Here is a 19,877-nt window from a genome sequence, read left to right as displayed (position 1 = left end):
CATTGTATTTTGCACAAACTTGAATATGTAATCTGAGTTGCTAATGATAATTAAAACAAAAAACCATCTTCAACTTTAGTAGTCAACTTGCCCTGACTAAAACCCTATTAACAAAATTTCTATCACCAACTTTAATTTTTCAATTTAAGTAGTAGGAGTTTTGGGATTCCACACAAGGATCGATTGTGGTGAGCAAGGACTTCTTTCCATGTCGGCATCCAAATCTCTCGAAGCAGCTTTGAGCTCGACAACCTCTGCAACAACCTTTGGCGCCTGATTTAACAATCTTTCCTGCTCTGAGGGCGTTTTGAGCAATTCTCTTAGGTCTAGAAATTGAGATAATGTTTCACACATAGCTTGTTAAGGTCCACAGCTACAGAGATTCACATGGCATGACAAAACACAGACACAGAGCAAAACAAGTGGGTAGAAATGATATATGAACAGTAATAGTTTAATATCTTAAAAAGCCATCCCCCCAAGTTCATTCCAGTTAACATGACCACACAAATATACAGATAGGAATATGATAGTTCAAGACAAATAATTGTAATTTGAAAGTCTTGGTTTTGTTTCATGAAATTTTGGAAGATTTCACCTTGCGTAGGAAAGTAGTTAATGGAATTAGAATCCTGTATAAGCAAAATTTGGCATGTGATAGCAATCCTCACTCTATTTTACAGATCATAAACCATGGAAGGATATTCTCTTCTCCTGCCCTTCTCATTCGCCCGATCAATGTGATTTTGTAATGCAACCAGCTCTCTCTCAATCCTCTAAAAAAATGTGCGTAAAATGCATAAGGATCAGAAAATGAAGAGCAAGCAGTAAAACAAATTGTTTTGAAAAGAGTAGAAGACGCCAAATCAAAAAACTACATAAATAAATAAACACATACATGTAAAAGATGGAACATTTTGAGCGCTATAACAATGTTGTATAGATAAACTGTTTCCAATTGCGTTAGATAAAACTATAGAAGCAACCGATTTGTTTGTCATGAGCATCATCAACAATGACTAAAGATTTACTAAGCTGAAGTATACTTTTCCCTTTCTCTCCAGTACATGTTTTAGGGACCCTCTTCCAAGACTTGCATACTTTTGACCACCAAATTGCTAACCAATTTCAGAACTTTTGCAACATAACAATAGGGCAGAGAGCGCCATATGGGTCGTTAAGATTATTTCATACTATATCTACACAATTATTCTTTTCTTCTTTCTTCTTGTAATTTCCCAGGAGCAAGCCTTCATTCCAATCCAAGAACTTTAATTTAGACAGCCATACAAACTCAATGTCTTAAACTCACAATCCCGCCGACCATTCCTTTACATAGGAAGGGAAGGTATCATTTGAATAAAAGTTCATTGGCTTCCAATGCACTAACTTCGTGTATGCAACTGCTTGAATCCTAAAGATAAACTTTTAATGATTACAGCTACTTTTTAATGGTAAGTACAAGGGAAGCTATATAGCAAATCATTATGGTAAAATAGATATTTGTTCCTCCAAAGTTCAGGTTGTAAATTTGGTTTCCTGAAGTTTTAATTTGGTAATGTCAATCCTGAAGTTTCAATTTATTTTCAATTATGTCCTTTGTTTAACACCATTAACCATGGACACATTAAAAGGTCATGTGACCCCGCCCATGAATATAAAATGACGTAGCATTGGCATGTTTACATTCATTTGAGTTTTCAAAAGAGAAAATCTGGCACAACATGATAACGTGATAAAGATCATTTGAATAATCAAAAAGAGAAAGGAAAAATAATTAGAAGTACAAAGAATGGATTTTTTTTCTTGGTTTATTTCTGTTCTTCTAATCTTTTTTACTTTCTTATTAACTATTTGCACCAATATCATGTCATTTCAGTCAGGTGTAATTCATGTGATGTTTAACAGTTATAACGTACAGTATCGTATTGAGGCAATAAATTAAAAACAAATGAAAACTTCAGGATTGGCATTGCTCGAATTGGAACCACCAAATTGGTAACAATTCAAAATTTATTCAAGCATAAATGTATTTTAGCCTAGACGAACCACAATGTATTTTTACTATGAGAATTGAATCAGATAACATACATGCTTTGTGATATCTGCGTGCAGAATTCTGGCCTTATCTTCAAGCTCCACCTGTAAAACAACATATTCTGGTTCAGATTTTGATTCACCATATTAATATCATTAATGCATTGAAGGCAGAGCAACAAAGAAAGATGACCAGAACATTTGACAATCATCTAGCAGCTGTAAAGTGAGATGCATAACAAATTTCTGATAGAAGAGCTTTCTAGACTATGTCAAGAAATACAAACAAAGCCCCCGTGGTGAACCAGTGAAGAGAACTAGTAAATACATTATCTTAATGCTAATCTAGTTAAAGAGTAATACAACGGAAGGACCTAGAAGACAGAATCTTCCAGGATTCTGTCTAACAATGATTGAGGCAAACATAATTAAAGCTTGCTTCAATCCTTTGGATGAATTTCTGATTGAGGATCCTTGTGAATTATAGAATTTACTCAGAATAATGACTATATGAGAATCACAACAGGAAAAATATTATGAGATGATAACCACAAAGACAGTCTCAGCATTAAAAGGCATCCACAAATTCTAAAATTGTCTGGCAAGATCCACAAAGTCATCAGCTTTGGACTTTTTTTTTGGCTTGATAATTAACTTGTGCACAACTTAATACCGTCATGATTATTTCTGTGATGGGTGTGGATATTTACCTTCATTTTGACATAGTTCCAAGTTGAGATTAGGAGCTAAAAAGAGAGTAACAAATTCTTATTGACTTTGAAGCGTTATGACTGAATATTTCCTTTTAAGGATATGATTGAGGAAGTAAGTTCAGGCAAAAAAGGAGGTGGTTCTTTGGCTTTTGAAGAAAAAAAAGAGACGGAAGAAATTCCCATCATATCTAAGTCGTTGCAAAACATATGTTGTGAGAATAAAGATGACTTCTCATAACTTTTCTCATCTAAAAATAACCCCTTTTTCCATGACGTGGTTTCAAAAGGAACCATAACATTTTTCAGTATATACAAAGTTCTTTCTCATTGGAAAAGGCATCAAGACCTTCAGAAACTATGCCAAGAAGACTACTAAAGACAGTTTCAGTAGATGCAATTTTATTCTAGCTAAGTACTTTAAAATTCACTTCACAGTAGAATAACCATGCAGAGGAATTTTCTACAATGTTCTTTAGAAGAAATTCGCCCTTCCGGATAAATCATTTCTTGGTGTTTCTTTTGTAACCTTTTCACGTAAGAATCTTTGCAAAGACTACTTAATAAAATAAAATAAAAAGCATATGTTAAACAGGTAGAACGGTCATATCAACATATGCACTAGTCATTACTACATACGACAGTAGGTTTTTTGAGCAGGCCACTATTCACTTTTTGCCGCAGATCTTCACATTCCTCCTGCATACAACACTACACAGTTAGTAACACAAATATTGTGGAGGGTATTTGCAATGAAGGGACCATATTCCAAACTTGATACTCTATTTAATGCCAGAAATAACTGTGCAATGGAACAGATTTTAGAATACACAAATGGCCATTCCTAATATATTCTCATGATTGATACCACAAAAATCATCAATTGAGCTCATTTTGAATTGATCAATATTTTAAAAAGTTTTTGCTTCATCATTTAAAATGAGAAACCTCCCAAATAATTTTAGTTACCTCAGTGATGTCAGAATCAGACAGCATGGAAATGCAAATGTCTGCTGGTACACTGGAAGCTTGCAGGAGAATTTCACTATGGATTTTACCAGATGATGAGGTTTCTTTTATGCCTACAGGGTAAAAGCAATTGGAGGAAAAAAAAAAAAAAAACATTATTAGTTATTGAAGATCATGATTAATGTTATTTCGTAGATTACTATACGACTGCCATACAACTTGATGATGTTGCAATGAATATCAGTCTTTGGAATAGCACCTGTAAAAAAACATAAAAATTAAGGGCTGATTTTCACTGCCACGTTTTTCCAGTCGTATGATAATCATGTAGCAATCTACCAAACAACATTACTCTTGGTTCATGTTAGTGCAACATGCTCTATTTCATAAAGAATCCAAATTAATATAATCTCTATAATCTAAAAAATTAACACAATGCTAGCAGTCATTTTGCCTTGTAACAATTACCTGCAATTTGCAAAAGCTGGTGAGAAGTTTTCTGCAGATAATCTCGGGTGTCTGTTTTGACTTTTACAAAACTTCCAACTACTTTTCCTTCAAAACTTTCATGATGCTTCAATAACTCCTCCACTAAGCTTCTCCTTAAGTAGACAAGATTTATGTTCTCGGCAACTATAGATGCATAACCGGTCGGTTGGACAATACTTTCAACTTCAACTTCTGGAGACTTTTTATCCGTGCTCAACGTTCTCTGTTTCTTACATAATACCTCAAGATTTTCATTTTTGTCTATCAAACTGCTTTTATCTTTATCCTCAAATTCCTCCTCTAATTGCACCAAATTCTCAGCAAAATGGGTATCCAAAAGCTTATATATCCGGTTCTTAAATACTGATTTCTTTCTGAAAAGAGAGTGCAGCTTTTCATCACAGACAACCCTCTTCTTATTTTCTGGGTCTCCAAGGTTGTTTTCTCGAATGTATTCAGCAATCATACAATCAACCTCATATTGTGATAACCGTTTGGTTATGTCTTTCCCAAGGGATTTGAGGAATGCAATGAGAGGTTTTGATCCCCAACCTATAAAATTCTGTGCCTTGGACCACCTCTGTTTCCGCAATGGCTTATATTCTTCCATATCATCCAAATCACAATCAGATATTATGAGTTCATCGTCTTTTTCATCACCACCCAACACCATGGAACCAGAACAACTCCAGGAATTTTCACCCTTCTTCATCTTGGCTTTCGCAGTATAGACATCATCCAAAGTCAGGCCTTCTTTTTCCTTTATGATTTCCCAATATTCCTTGAACAGGCCCTCATATGTATCTCTGTCTTTAAAGTCTATCTTGCCCTGAAAATCAAACAACCATACAGTTGAAGAAGAAACAAAAGTTAACATAATTGTATGCTCATTTGATCCAAAAAAGAATAAAGATCAAGAAACATAACCACAAATTCAATCAACTCTACTTAGTGACCTACCAAGGATTTTGTCACCTTTCTCATATAACAGTGAACCCTTTGCTTAACTATCTAAACGCTATGCTATGAAGTCTCTCTCAGCAACTCACTCACTCAGCAATAGTCAGGCCAGATAGAGGGCTGGGCAATTAAGGAGGGTTGTCTTAGGCCTCCCAAGAAACAAGGCCCCCCAATAAAATAGCATCAACAGCCCCTTAAGAAATAAAGCACCTTAAAAAATAGCATTAAAATGCACCCTAAAGAAATAAAATCCCCTAAAACTAGCATCTTTAATTTAATGATGGCAACTGAAAGTTAATTATCTTATAAGGTTAGATCATAACATACCTTAAATCTCTTTTGCTATTTTGCTTGTCAATGTTCAGCGTGTAATTAAGGAAAAAATATAGGATTAAATGAATCTCAAGGAAGAAAGGCATCTATAATGGCCAAATTGATTTAGAAAAAAATCAGGAGACGATTACCAAGTGCGGCATCTTGCTGTCTAAAAGGAATTTTGCTAAGACAAAAATAGGTAAAATCAAGAGAAGGTAAAAGCCATCTTTGCCATGTGAAATAGGAACAAATATTCCACTTGAAACACTGGCCTATATATATATATATATATATATATATATATATATATATATATATAAAAATAAATAAAAAAATAAAAAAAAAATTATACTCATTTTCAAATGCACACATTACTTATAGAATATTATTGATAATACCCACAAAAGTTGCTTCTGTAGAAAGAATTGTTAAACTAAAATTGATACAATCCTATTTACGATCGACTATGTCACAAAAAATATTAAATGAATTATCATATTCTCCATTAAAAATGATATATTCAAGAAACTTGAATACATAAATTTAATTGGTATTTTTGCATATCAAAAAGCAAGAAGAAGGATTTTTTTAGATAACTTTGTTATATTTTGTATGATATAAAATTTTATTATATCACTATATTGAAATTAAATAGGTCTCGTCTAAACGGTTCACCTTAGGCCCCAATTTATATTAAGCCGCCCCTAGCAACAGCATTGCACTCAACCAGTCACTATGCCACCCAGCATGCTCTCAATTCTCCCCCTCAATTTCTCACCGAGTAACCCACACCAAAACCGAACGACCAATACATCCTCAATACGATGAAGTTACTCATATCCATAAGTCAATTGCTCTTTTTTCTTTTATTTTTTTGATCCACAAACTGACTAGGTTGGTTTGGTGTGCATTTTCTCCTAAACACCAAACCGAATCAACTGCGCATGCCCCTAAAACATAGACACCAATTTGAAAGTTAAGTGCCCCATTCTTGTAAACTTCTAAAAAGTTGGCGGGGTCATATTCTCTACAGAGTATCAGGATCCAAAACCCCCATTTTAGGAATGAAAAATAATGCATTCAAGCAGAAACCTGTATCTTTCATACTAAGCTCGTAAGATTACTGCACATACCCCATCAGAGTCATATTCGATGTTTTCTTCTGCAAGTAGAACAAGCTTCAAACACTCACAGCAGAATCCATTCTTCCCACTAGCAGGTGCAAACTCAGCAGCACCGATGCAATGTTGGCATACGGAGTTTGGACAGCACAAGCAATGAAACTTTGGAGATTTATGGCATATTAAGCACGAATGACAATCTGAGATGTAAAAGAATATCACTTAACTCATTTTGCATAAGATTGAAAAGAACAATGACCTAAAATTGCAGTGAGATAAAAATATAAAGTGGGATAAGTCAAGTTCAGTGGATACTTCAGCATATAGTGCAGTTCTATCAGCAAGATGGGTTAAAACATGTTAAACATGATCATTAAATTTACTAAAATCATGCTTGATCTTATGCAATATAACAAGTGATGGATCACAAGCATTCGTACATGCTAGATTTACCAAATTCACACCATATTTGATAAGCAAAGATTTTCACAGAAATGACAATATTTATCAAACCCAAATATATCATAGTTGAAATATAGCTTACTGCAAGTCCAGGATTCTCTAGTCTCAAAAAATGAAACATCATTTCCCACACATCCAGGATGATAAACTTTTAGACAATCCCTGCAATGAACAGATACATTAAAGAAGTAACATAGATAATGTTCTATATTAAGCCATTGAAAATTATCATTTATGTTTGTATAGAATGCCATAAGTAGCACAAAGAAACGTACACTTATATTAATGGATCAAGATGATGAAGTTATTCAACAATGGTTCCATTTCACAGAAACATATCATAAATTTTCAACTGTACATAAAAGGGCCAAGCTCATCATGAAGCCTTGTTGCTGACAGATCAACCAAGCCAATTTACAAGTTTCTTAACGATGACAACCCATACTTGAGAAACTTATGCACAAAGTACAATCAAATGAAGAGAAAATGGTCCTTCCAGACATAATGAATTACTGCAAGATGTATAAGATACATATGAATCATTAGATAGAAAAGGAAGCGCATCAATGTGTCAAAGGAAACTCCACATGTGAAACTATGGAACGGTGATGTGCCATTATCCCGCTCGGGTTGGTAAGGGCATACTCCATACATACAAAACGGTACTCCTTTATGCAGCTAGTTAAAACGGTGTCGAGTAGCCATCAACAAATTAAATGCCTCTGTTCAAATAACGGAAAACTAAAAGGTAAACATCCCGCTCGGGTTGGTAGAGGTATACTCCGTACATATTAAAACGGTACCCCTCTATGCAGCTAGGTAAAACGACGTCGGATAGCCTACATATTTCTCCACATTCTCCCAGTTTCACTATGTTAAGGATCTCATAGGGGAGGTCCTCTCTCCAGACTCTCCTCACCAACATCCCCAGCAGAACGACTCACGAACTTGTATAAACAACTGGGGGCGGGGGGTGCTCTCGCCCTGTGCCCCTGAACGGTAGGGAGACACTCCTGCCTTCTTGCCGAACAATGAACCCCGGCGCAGTCTGCGCCAAGGAACTTCAATTAAAGAGTGCCTCCGGTCGCCTCGGAAACGGTGTGCGTGCCGGAGGCGAATCTTGTACAAAACCATAACGACTCTCGGCAATGGATATCTTGGCTCTCGCATCGATGAAGAACGTAGCGAAATGCGATACTTGGTGTGAATTGCAGAATCCTGCAAATCATCGAGTCTTTGAACGCAAGTTGTGCCCGAAGCCATCTGGTCGAGGGCACGTCTGCCTGGGTGTCATGCATCGTTGCCAGAAAAAACTTATCAAAAAAATTAATCATTAGGAGTTTGATTCAGGAATGCATGTGTTCAAGTTTCAGCAGTATGAGGTACTCTCCAAAGGTATATCTAAGTAGGCTCGGCAGATTCTTTAGAAAATAAGAAGAAAGTCACCATCACTACAGACCTACAGTAATGCATTCCAAACCTGAGGCTTATATTATTTCCCCAAAAAATGAACTGTGTTAAGTTGAACACTGGTAGAAAACCTCCATTGACAAAATACTCATTTGATACGGCAAGGACAACTCAAATCTAGAGTAGATCTGATATGAACCAGCCAAAGATGACACCTTTTAAGCAAATTGACGCTTGCAAAAAGGTTTAAGAAGAAACTCTAGCAATAAACAAGATTAAAGCAAAGAGAAGAATATAAGATCAAAGTTGAAACAATAAAATATCACTTGTAAGCTCCACAGAATCCAAGAACTCGGATCTGAAATTTCATATAAAAACTAATGACCGGGTTCCAACCCCAACACAACCATAAAATCAACACAAGAATTTTGGTCATGAAGTGGAAACCCTTTGAGAACCTCAAAGGTAAAATCACTTCGGGACAGCCAAAACGAAGAGATCACTATAATGTAGAAGAACTAACTACACACAAAGTAAACTTACAACACCTTGTAAAATACTAAGACCAATTGTAGGACGACCCGTTCCCCGTGTGTCTCTACTCTAACTCCCTGCTAGCAAACCTTCTACGATTGCCTCTCCTTTACCAACCCACCAATAAACCTCTTTGCGCTTGTAGGTTGTGTATGGTGTGGTTTGAGAGAACTAGCTCCAAGAGAGGAAAATCATCAAGCTTTATACAAAACTCTCTTGGTACAACAATGGAGAATGAAGGGATACATCACAAGAGGTTCTATAGCTCAACAATGGGCTATACTTCTCTATTGAACAAATAGACATCCATTCCTATTTATAGTCAAAGGGATAAGGTCAGCGCAATGTCTAAAAGTTCGAAAAAAAAATTTAAGACCAGAATTCCCTATGGCATCATGACAAACCTTTTGACGTCAACACTTCAGCCAAGGTTTCATCGCTAACTTTTCTAATATTGGCAAGCAACATCAGCACTTCTATCTAACTTTCAAGTGACATTTTCAAATTGGTGCTCTCGAAACTCCATGACTTCAACATTTCTATCTGGCATCTAAGTCAAGTCAAACAGGTATCCTTGAACCTCCACGACATCAACACTTCTATCTGGCATCTAAGTGACGTTAAACTGGTGCTCTTGAATCTCCAAACGCCAGCACTTCTAGCTGACATCTAACACTAGTCTTCAAAGTCTTCATAACAAGGGATGTCAACACTTCTATTGGACGACCAAGTGACATCTTACACCAGAATACGCAAAGACCCATCTTTTTCACACCAAAGCACTTGGGTGATGAAATTGATTTACGGCCAACGTTTTGATCATCGAATAAAACCAATTTCTAAAACCTAATATCATATATTAGAGAAGAAAATGTTGCATACAATGTCTCAAAAGAGGCTACTTAATACTGTAATAACCTTTAGTAACCCCAGAATCCTAGCTCTTCATCTTTAATAGAACAAATAAATTTTAACCATCCAACTTCATTAAAAATCACATGGTAGTCACATAACCTTTTTAAAATACTAAAAACATAATATTATAAAGCACAACATGATAATAAAAGATTGGTCTTGAGATAGTTAATGGACTAGAAAAAATAGACTAGAGGGCTTTCTTTGTTTTGGGCTTAAAAGTTCCTAAATCAATCCTTCTGAGTTTTAAAAAACTTGGCTTCGACGAGAAAACCTTGGTTGTTTCAGCATACAACTCAGGATCAATTTTCTTCAACTCCTATTCATCAACCCATTTACTTTCACTAGTTCGAAGTCAAGAACCACCTTTACCGATTGCTACTCCTTGATATAACTTTTTGACATCAAGCACATCTTCAATAACGTCTTGTTGAACTTTTGGTAGCTGTTCAAGTTGTTCTTCAACAGCTTGCATTTCTCTATCAAGCCCAATTGGTGTCTTGAATGCAGTCTTCCATTCATCGTCACTCATTCTAATTTGATTGCACCCACTCCTCAAGTCTATTTTGGAGAACACCTTTGATCCAACTAATTTGTCAAGCATATCTTCTAAACAAGGAATCGAAAACCGGTACTAGATTGTGATCTTATTAATAGCCCTACTATCCATACATATTAATGTAGGACAATATTTACCCATATTTTCGGTGTTTTCTGAATTAAGAAAAATAACAAAGAACATATTGGGAAAGCACCATTTGAGGAGATTTTTATTCGGTTTCAGACAATGGAAATACTGAAGGAAAGAATTTGTCAAGATCCCAGCTGATTTTCAACCATATTTAGTTGAGAAAGAAAATCAATTTTATTGATTTCTATTTTAGATTAGGATTTTATTTGAATTTTCCATCTTTAGGTTTTCTTTGCCATCAAGTATTTCTATAACTATTGTTTTTTTTCCATTTGTAGGAGGATTTTATTACCTTTCCTAGCTTTAGGGTTTTACTGTAAGTGTGGATCAGTTGTATTGGAATAATCAGAGTTTTTTTTTTTTTTTTTTTTCAGTTTTCTCCATCAACGTGTGTATTGATTTTGCGTATTGAGAACACAGTTTCTTTTTCACGTCTATCGTTTTCGCTATGTCAAAGAACTCCAATCTGAAATATCTTATATTAGAGAAGAAAACACTGCCTACAATGACTCAAAAGAAACTATTTAGGGAAAACTTCACCTATCACTCCTAATCTTTCATCACTTTGCAATCATATCTTTAAACTTTAAAAAGTGTCAATTTAGGGCCACCATCTTTCATAAGTTTGCAATGTCAACCCTCCCATCAAAATTCAGCGTTAAATCAAAAAGGATGAAACCGGGTTTTGTACTTCTCCACGGAATCCATTTGTTTCAACCTTGTTAAAGATTCCCTAGGTTTATCATATAAACTTTGTCCAAAACGAATTTGCATTGCTTTCACAAAACTATTCCAGTCAGTAAAATTGCTGAATGTTGTATTCCAAGCTAAAAGATTATGCACGTCAAATTTGGGAAGCTCTTGTTGGCTCTGATCACTTCTTGCAACCTTTGATTTGAAACTGACATCTACTGCACTTGCTATAAGGCTTCTTGACTTTTCTGGAGTGCTTCTTTAAAATCTACTAGGCTTTTGTGAATTGCTTCTTGAAATTCTGCTTTACTCTTCAAGATTTCTATCTTGAACTCATCTTGGTCTTTCTGTAACAATTCCACAGATTCTGTCTTCTGAGAACTCCTTGCATCTTCCGCCATTATCAAACAAAACTTGTTTTCATCAAGCTGAATCTTGGGCTCTGATACCACTTGTTACACGTTTGTTGTAAATCCGTAATTTTTCTATTTTGGTTTGTATTTTTGAATTGAAAATGATAAGGTTTGTTGAATGGGATGATAGATATGAAGGAATTGTAATATCAGTATTGAAAATGTATTGAGTGATTCGAGTGCTCAACCTCCTATTACAAAGAAATGAAACAAACTTGACTATTCTTCTTCCATATCTTTATCACTGAACTGGGCTCTTCATATCAGCCCACCAACCAACCAACTAACAGAATCCAATCAGCTAAGCCTACTAACCAACTAACAAAATCCAACTATTTTATGGATCCTACCAACTATTATTATATGAATCCTATTAGACCCATTACATGTGCACGTCTTACATCTAGATCAAAATGGAAGATAATAAAATGGTTTTAAAGGAAGGGGAGCCAATCCCCTTTCTTTCCTTTCTAAAAGGGACTATTCGTTGTTTATCTTTTCTTTTTTGTTTAGATAAAAAATAAAAATAAGAGGTGAGTGGCCATATTTTGTTCCCACCAATCACACTATCTTGCATCCTTTACATAATAGTGACTGACAGCGAATACAACATTACAAAAGACTTCCACACAAAAAAAGGTTATTAAATAGTGCAAACATGTGCACATGTGGTCCCTGATTTGGCTAATCCACTATTCAAGCAGAAATCCAAAAATACATAATTGCCCTTAATCCCAATAACGGTAAAAAATTAAAAATTAAAGATTAAATAAAAAACCATAAATCAAATGTGCCAGGCTTAAGCCAAAACAAAATCAACGAGCCATAATGAAAATAGTGGGAATTCAGGGTATTACCATTCGCTCTTTGCTCTGCCAAGATTAACTACTTGTGCCTCTTTCACCTTAACACCCACCTAATATAATTGTCAAAGTTCCTTTCTTTTTTTGGTTAATTGAAAACATTGACAAAGGTGGGTTAAACTAATAAATTATGGTTGGGGATTTCTAAACAATCCCTATCTTTTTCATCAGGCTTTTTACACCAAATCTTTATCTCACTTGCACGGTCAACTTTTTTATCCCACTTTCAATTTGCCTGTGAATTTTTTTATTTTATTTTACACAATGACTCCATTGTCGCACATCAACAAAGTGGTGTATAGCATTTCATTCATTCATTCATTCATTCATATATATATATATAGAGAGAGAGAGAGAGAGAGAGAAACGATGAAAGGAAAAGCTAGTTGTGACTGAGAACAAAGAGAAAGTTGTCGTATTCAAAAGAACAAACATGTGTCGCCCAGAAAAAGACAGTTCCCGTCCCACCCTCTTCATGAATACGCTTACTAAAATCGAAAGCTTTTTTGCAGAAATATCAACAAGAAACCGAAAAAAATAAAGGAAATTGCAAAAAAAACACTCACCCGTAATCGCAGATAATAAGCTCCCCACCATCTTTGCAAACGAAACACCAATCCTCTGCTTCAGTGTCTTTGTTAATCCTTGGCATTCTCTTATACTTCCTCGTTTTAGACCCTTTCATCTACAATATGAAGCAGGCTCTTTCTCTCTGAGTCTCTACTCTCTTCCGCTAATCAGCTAATGGGGATTATTTCTTTTCCGAAATTAATTGTCAACTAGGGACAAAGAAACAGCAAATAAACGGTGAAATTAGGTTAAGGAAGCACATTCTCTTCGCTCTCATCAACAAGTAGAACCCAATTTGGCTACCTAAAAAATAAAAACCCAATTTGGCTATAATTATTGCTTACATCTTACATGGAAATAATATTTACAAACAATTTAAATAGAGTCGTACAAGGAAAGGGAAAATATATAGGCTATTTTTTATTTTTTTATTTTTTTTTTATCCGAATATATAGGCTATGTTAGTTAAAGTGATTTGGAGTTTGTTTTGATTTTAAAAAAAAAAAACAAAAAACAAAATATATTTTGAAGTTACATTAAAGTAAATATTATTTTTGTAGTTTTTTTTTTTTTTGGAACAGATTATTTTTTAAAAATTTAGGAGCACTTTCTGTTTTTTAATATTTATTAATGTTGTTTTTTCCAAAAACTTTGAGAACCGAAGAGCCTATACTTTTATAAACCATAAATGCTGGTTCTCAAATATTTTCTTTAAAAAGTTAGCTTTCAAATAATGTATTATTATCTCATGAACTTATAGACATTCAGAAGGCAAGAGCAGTGATATCATAAAGGTGACGTCGAACTTTCGGTTAACCTGACTTATTGATGAGTAATTTTAGGAGGCCTACTCATATTATATTTGTGTCTTACTAAGAATGATGTGACTATTAAAATCATCATTGAGCTTATGATTGATTATTTTTAAGTTTTGATCCAAGAGTAATTTTAATAGCCACATCATTCTTAGTAAGATATAAATATGACACAAGTAGGCAATTTATAATTACTCATTATTGATCTCATTCAATTAAGATTTAGTTTGGTTTGTTATGAAGTAAAATATTATTTGTTAACAAAATTATTTATTATAAAAATATTTTTTAATATTTTGCTCGTATAGAAAACTGAACATGTCGCAAAACAATTGGTGACTTCCAACGGTAGTCCGACGGTTTAAAAAGGAGAAATTTAAACTCGAAAAATGGTTTACCAAACTTAAAAACATAAACCATTTTTCAAAACTAAATAAGTTTTTTTGGTTAAACTGAAAAATATTTTTAGTTTGACTATTATTTTCGGTCTCACCCATGGGCGAAACCACCCTTTGGCTTTGGGGGGCGGCAGCCCCCTAAGCCATAGGGTGGTCCCCAATTTTTTTTGTTTTCTTTATAAATATACCTTTAAAAATTAACTTTCTCCCTTGATTTTTTTTTTTTTTTTTTGCCCCCCAAACTAAACATTCTAGTTCCCCCTAGTCTCACCAAATACCATAAAATACGAAAAACATTTTGCATAAAATATACTTGTACAGAAAATGAACCATGTTGGAGACCGGTTGGAGACTTCCAGCAATGGTATAACAGTTTAAGAAGGAGAAATGTAAACTCAAAAAATGGTTTATGAAAGTTAAAAACATAAACAATTTCCAAAAAACTTTTTTTTGTCAAATTTTCAATTTTCAATTTGACTATTATTTTCAATCTCACCAAATACCGAAAAATACAAATATATATATATATATATATATATATATATATATATATATTACACCAGAACAAATGGAGCAAGGAAAAATATAAAATCAATCCATGTGGTTTATTTGCTTTATAATAAACTCTATGTGGTATTAAATGTTCTAAGAGCTCTATGGAATACACACAAATAACAAATTGAACAATGCTAAAAGGAAGGCTTACGTCTTTCTTGTGTCATCCAAAAATTAATATGGTTCTAAAAATTACAATTTTATAAAAATTAAATAATAATTTATCACAAATTTAATGGTTAATTTAAGAGTGTCATATCATTGAAATGACACAAGGAGGATATGGACCTTCCTTTTAGCATTACTCTAACAAGTTACTCATTATAGTCAAATTCCGTAAAAAAACTTAACCTTTATGTCATTGTGTTACTTCAAAGTCGATAAAAATCATGACACATGTCACTCATAACAAAAAAATAATATATATATTTTTTATAAGTGTCTTGTGTACGTCATGATTTTATAACTATCAACACACCCACAATAATATATATCAATACTAGATCAACTAATAAAGCATCATACTATAGAGATGATCATCAAAAGTCTTGATCTCATACCAATCTCCAAGTCAAATATAATTTATTATAGACCAAATCTTAAATCAGTAACCATAGTCTAACACATGCAAAATTCCCGGTCCATCAAAGGGTTATCGTAAAACTGACAATACTTTCGGAAAAATCCCAAAAGATTATCAAAATTACGCCACAATTCTCCACTTTAGAGCGGGTCAAACTCCTCAAAAAATCAACTAAGTGAATCGGTCCAAAATCGGCCTCCTCATCCATCCTCAAATTAATCAACAACTATAAAACAGGTGAAAAAGATATGAGCGTAAAATCATGCAATACTAAATTACAAATCATTAAACAATTCGTATTACTCAGAATAATATTGAAAAATTAAAATTTATTAATTATATTTAATGGGCTTGGTGATCTATTTGAGTAATAAGTCAACATAAGCCTCATTAATGGATCTGCACTTAAACTTTACCTAAGAATTAACCCAAATAAGGATCAGAGTTGTTACAATTGGCCTGGTCAAAGATTTAAGAACAGAACTCTGTCCAAGATATCTGATAATTTTGTTGTGGTATTGGAATGAGATCACCAACTTAAAAACAAGATCAAGGGAATCAGCACAGTTTGACCAGTCTTCGATATCGTGAAAGCCACGAGGGATCCAACTAGGCCTCTTGGCATTGACTAAATAGTCAATGGACTGGAGCCACCTGCCGACTAAACTTTGATCAAATTGAGGACCGCCATGGTCCATCAACTGCTGGCAGCACGTGATAGCCATGAGGGGTGCGCAATTGTTTCTGAACATTAAAGCGAAGAATCACATTACTGTTGAGAAAAAGAAACGAAAAAGAAAAAAGGGCATTTGGGGGTTTGGGTTCTTGTGCACCCAACGTGCTCTCGTGGCTTTCAAGCTCCTCGATTTCACTCTCACTCGATAAGTAAAGCTGTTAACGTACACTCTGACACCGCATATCACCGTCTTCCCATGAGTTCATGTAAAAAAAAGAAAATATTTTTTCAAACTTAAAACAGAAAATACCCTTTAAATCAAATTAACAAACGGAAATGTGGGTGTTCTCTACATCATGACAATTTTTTAGAAATTACAAATTTTTTTATAAACTTCGGTAAGAAAGTATAATAAAAATTGAGTAACTTTTGAGCAGAGTTTGGATGACATGAGCTGTGAGCGTACGATCTAATCTCATGGAAGCTTGGCGCTACGTTTACCAAGAACAGATGCAGTAGATTCTCTCCCAGCTCACCACTACAGTTAATCCGTCAGAGCCTGCTGCTTCAGGCACTTGCATTATTATTATTATTATTATTATTTTTCTCTCCCTCTCTCTCACACGCCTCCAAACACATGCACGGTTAAAGAGGTAACACAAGAGCGGATCATCTTTACCCTCGAAGTTCTCTGGTCTTTGTCATCTATTTTAGCAGATTCGCTGTAAATGCAACTTGGATTTTACCTCATCTTTTGATGGGGAAGAAGGGAGGTAGCTCATGGTTGACTGCTGTCAAAAGGGCTTTCAGATCTCCTACTAAAGAGGATGAAGAAAAGGTGTGAAACTGTTATTAATCTCTATTTGTGTTTAAAAATGAACATTCTTTGGCTTCTTGATTCGTTCCCTTAACTTTGCAAATCATGATCTTTATCCGGCTTTCTCCCCGCAGAAGAGAGAGAAGCGAAGATGGATATTCAGGAAGCCCACAAACCAAGAAACGGAGCCGCAGCAAACCCCTACAAATGCCGTTGCTGCACCGACGAACCATGAGTCGGCAGCGAAGGCGGCTGCGGAGCGAAAGCAAGCGCTTGCAGTTGCGGTGGCCACTGCCGAGGCTGCAATGGCCACTGCCCAGGCGGCGGTGGAGGTGGCTCGGCTGACCAGGCCTGCTAGTCATGCCAAAGAGCACTCTGCTGCCGTTGTTATTCAGACAGCTTTTAGAGGGTATTTGGTAAGCCAAAGATCGACAGATCTGCCTTGTATTTTCTATAAGAAGACAGAGTATTTAGCCATTTTCGCGTTGTGTGACAGTGTATTGCCGTGTGTTGGTGTAGGCGAGGAGAGCGCTTCGTGCGCTTAAGGGGCTGGTAAAGTTGCAGGCTTTGGTGAGAGGTCATAATGTTAGAAAGCAAGCAAAGATGACTCTTAGGTGCATGCAAGCGCTGGTTCGGGTGCAGGCTAGGGTGCTTGACCAACGCATGAGGCTCTCCCATGATGGCACCAGAAAATCCACATTCAGCGACACAAATAGCGTTTGGGAGTCGCGGTATCTTCAAGACATTTCAGAAAGAAAATCGATTGTAAGTTTGGTTTTGATCCGAAGCCAAAGTTACTTTTCTTGCTTTTTAGAAGCAAAATGATGGTAAAATCAAAGAAGCCCTTTTCCTGCTTCCCAAATGTCAATCAAACAGAAACCTTTTGACACTAGTAAGCTGCAACGGCTCAAGTATTTTAATGGTTTTTTTTTTTTTTGGTGGGTAATTACAGTCAAGAGAAGGAAGTAGTGTAGCAGATGATTGGGATGAACGCCCCCACACAGTTGAAGAAGTGAAAGCCATGTTGCAGCACAGAAAAGAAACTGCGATGAAGCGTGACAAGACCTTGTCTCACTCCTTTTCTCAGCAGGTTTTATCTTATCCACTACTCTGGCTCTTTACTCTGTTTCGGTGGCCTTTGTTTTAGTTATGTCATATCCGTGTGCTATTTTTTTTTTTTTAAACTTTCAATTCCCATCATAGATTTGGAGGACTGGCAGGAGCCCATCAATTGGTAATGAAGACGAGCTCGAAGAGAGACCGAAATGGCTCGACCGTTGGATGGCCACGAAGCCGTGGGATTCCCGGGGAAGAGCCTCAACTGATCAAAGAGACCCCATCAAAACCGTGGAAATGGATACCTCCCAGCCCTACTCATACTTAGCTCCTACTTTCCGGAAGCCTAATCAAAATCAGCATCACCAACACCAACAACAAAGACCCAGTTCCCCGCTCCACAGATTCCACCAAAATCTACACCCCCATCACTCCCCTGCCACACCCTCACCATCGAAAACCCGGCCTGTCCAAGTCCGGTCGGCGAGCCCTCGTTGCTCTAGAGAAGATAGAACCTACAATACATCTCAAACACCAAGCTTAAGGTCCAACTATTGTTACAGTGGTAGCCTGCATCAACCTGGCAGGGGTGGAACAAATAGTGGTGGCACTGGTTGTTCTACAATGCCTAATTACATGGCCGCAACCGAGTCTGCTAAGGCTCGTGTGCGGTCTCAGAGCGCGCCAAGGCAGAGGCCGTTAACACCGGAGCGGGAGCGAGTCGGGTCGGCCGCGAAGAAGCGGCTTTCGTTCCCGGCACCGGACCCTTATGGTTTGGGGATGGGGTATGGAGGTCATGGGCATAACTTGAGGAGTCCAAGCTTTAAGAGTGTTGCTGGAACACATTTTGGGATGGAGCGTCAGTCCAATTATTCCTCATGCTGCACTGATAGCCTTGGTGGTGAGATTTCTCCTTCTTCAACCAGTGACCTTAGAAGGTGGTTGAGGTGATTAATGGTCAATATGGATGATAAATTATGGCGAATAACTTGTCAGGTTTTCTTTATCAGCTTTTTAAGCACAGGCTTCAGAAGTTGCAACTTGTTAGGTTTTCAGTTTTAATTTGTGTGTGAGATATATGTTGGTCTGACCGGAGAAGTAAAAAAGATCCAGAGGTAGTTGGGATCTGATGTAGGAAATAGAGTGTGAGTAGTGAGTATTGGATAGGTGGTCGAATGATTCAAGAGGTATTTTTATTTCGCTAAGAAAAAATGGTATTTTTATTCCCCCTTTTATGTCAAGTAGAAGATAAAATTAAGGACTTTGCGGTGACCCTCAACACTAGGGCTCTTAAGTGAAGAAAGCTGCTCGAGAACCGACTCTGGCTTGGTCAGATAGACTCGATAGTTAAGTTTGATTATTAAACAAGGTATACTCGTCTAAACTCGACTCGGCTCGGTTAATGAATGTGAACACAAGTCATATTACCATAATATTATAGTATGTATATTAACTTATTATCTGTGAGTAGAATTGAAATTTCTCGGATGTCAATTAACAGCTTCTTGGCATTCCATGATATCTAACTAGAAATTGGACCTCAGAATTATTAATCCGGTAAAAAGAATGGTATGTATTAACATATTATATGTTGGTATACAAGTAAGTATACACTGAAATTTATATACAATAAACATACTATGTTTATATACAATTATACACTCGTACTCATATAGGTTAGTATATATATCTTATACACTTATACTTTGTAAATTCTAGGTAAATTAATTATTCTTTTACACCTGTACAACAGGAGGTTGTCACGGTTGCCTCATCAAAAAAGGTTATCAGCTGATGATACTTATTATCAAAGACGACTTTTTCC

The 19,877-nt window shown here is 35.8% G+C and overlaps 2 protein-coding genes and 1 non-coding gene across 4 annotated transcripts; 2 read left to right on the top strand and 1 right to left on the bottom strand.

Moving 5' to 3' along the window:
- On the bottom strand, positions 1-13,419 carry LOC132188374 (uncharacterized protein At5g08430-like). Of its 2 annotated transcripts, XM_059602804.1 has the most exons (9): positions 13,149-13,419; positions 7,146-7,225; positions 6,614-6,801; positions 4,185-5,034; positions 3,717-3,829; positions 3,387-3,446; positions 2,092-2,142; positions 706-776; positions 1-343 (listed from the first exon to the last, which is right to left on the bottom strand). In XM_059602804.1, the coding sequence occupies exons 1-9, from the start codon at positions 13,265-13,267 to the stop codon at positions 145-147; spliced, it is 1,731 nt and encodes a 576-aa protein (XP_059458787.1). In that variant the 5' UTR covers positions 13,268-13,419; the 3' UTR covers positions 1-144. The 2 variants fall into 2 exon arrangements, with proteins under 2 accessions (XP_059458787.1, XP_059458788.1); XM_059602805.1 differs by lacking the exon at positions 7,146-7,225.
- Positions 8,201-8,356, top strand: LOC132188916 (5.8S ribosomal RNA). Its single transcript, XR_009440975.1, has one exon. It is a non-coding gene; the product is annotated as a 5.8S ribosomal RNA (ribosomal RNA).
- A 3,144-nt stretch (positions 13,420-16,563) lies between the features above and the next one.
- Positions 16,564-19,510, top strand: LOC132186728 (protein IQ-DOMAIN 17-like). The gene is made up of 5 exons (XM_059600752.1): positions 16,564-17,017; positions 17,131-17,412; positions 17,516-17,761; positions 17,949-18,086; positions 18,200-19,510. Exons 1-5 carry the CDS (start codon positions 16,937-16,939, stop codon positions 19,001-19,003), a joined length of 1,551 nt encoding a protein of 516 aa, XP_059456735.1. The 5' UTR covers positions 16,564-16,936; the 3' UTR covers positions 19,004-19,510.
- Positions 19,511-19,877: the final 367 nt, after the last annotated feature.

The sequence above is a fragment of the Corylus avellana genome, chromosome ca7 (genome assembly GCF_901000735.1).
Source record: "Corylus avellana chromosome ca7, CavTom2PMs-1.0".
NCBI classification, from domain to species: domain Eukaryota; kingdom Viridiplantae; phylum Streptophyta; class Magnoliopsida; order Fagales; family Betulaceae; genus Corylus; species Corylus avellana.
Note: the sequence above shows the minus strand (reverse complement) of the source record. Positions and strands in the feature narration are given on the sequence as shown.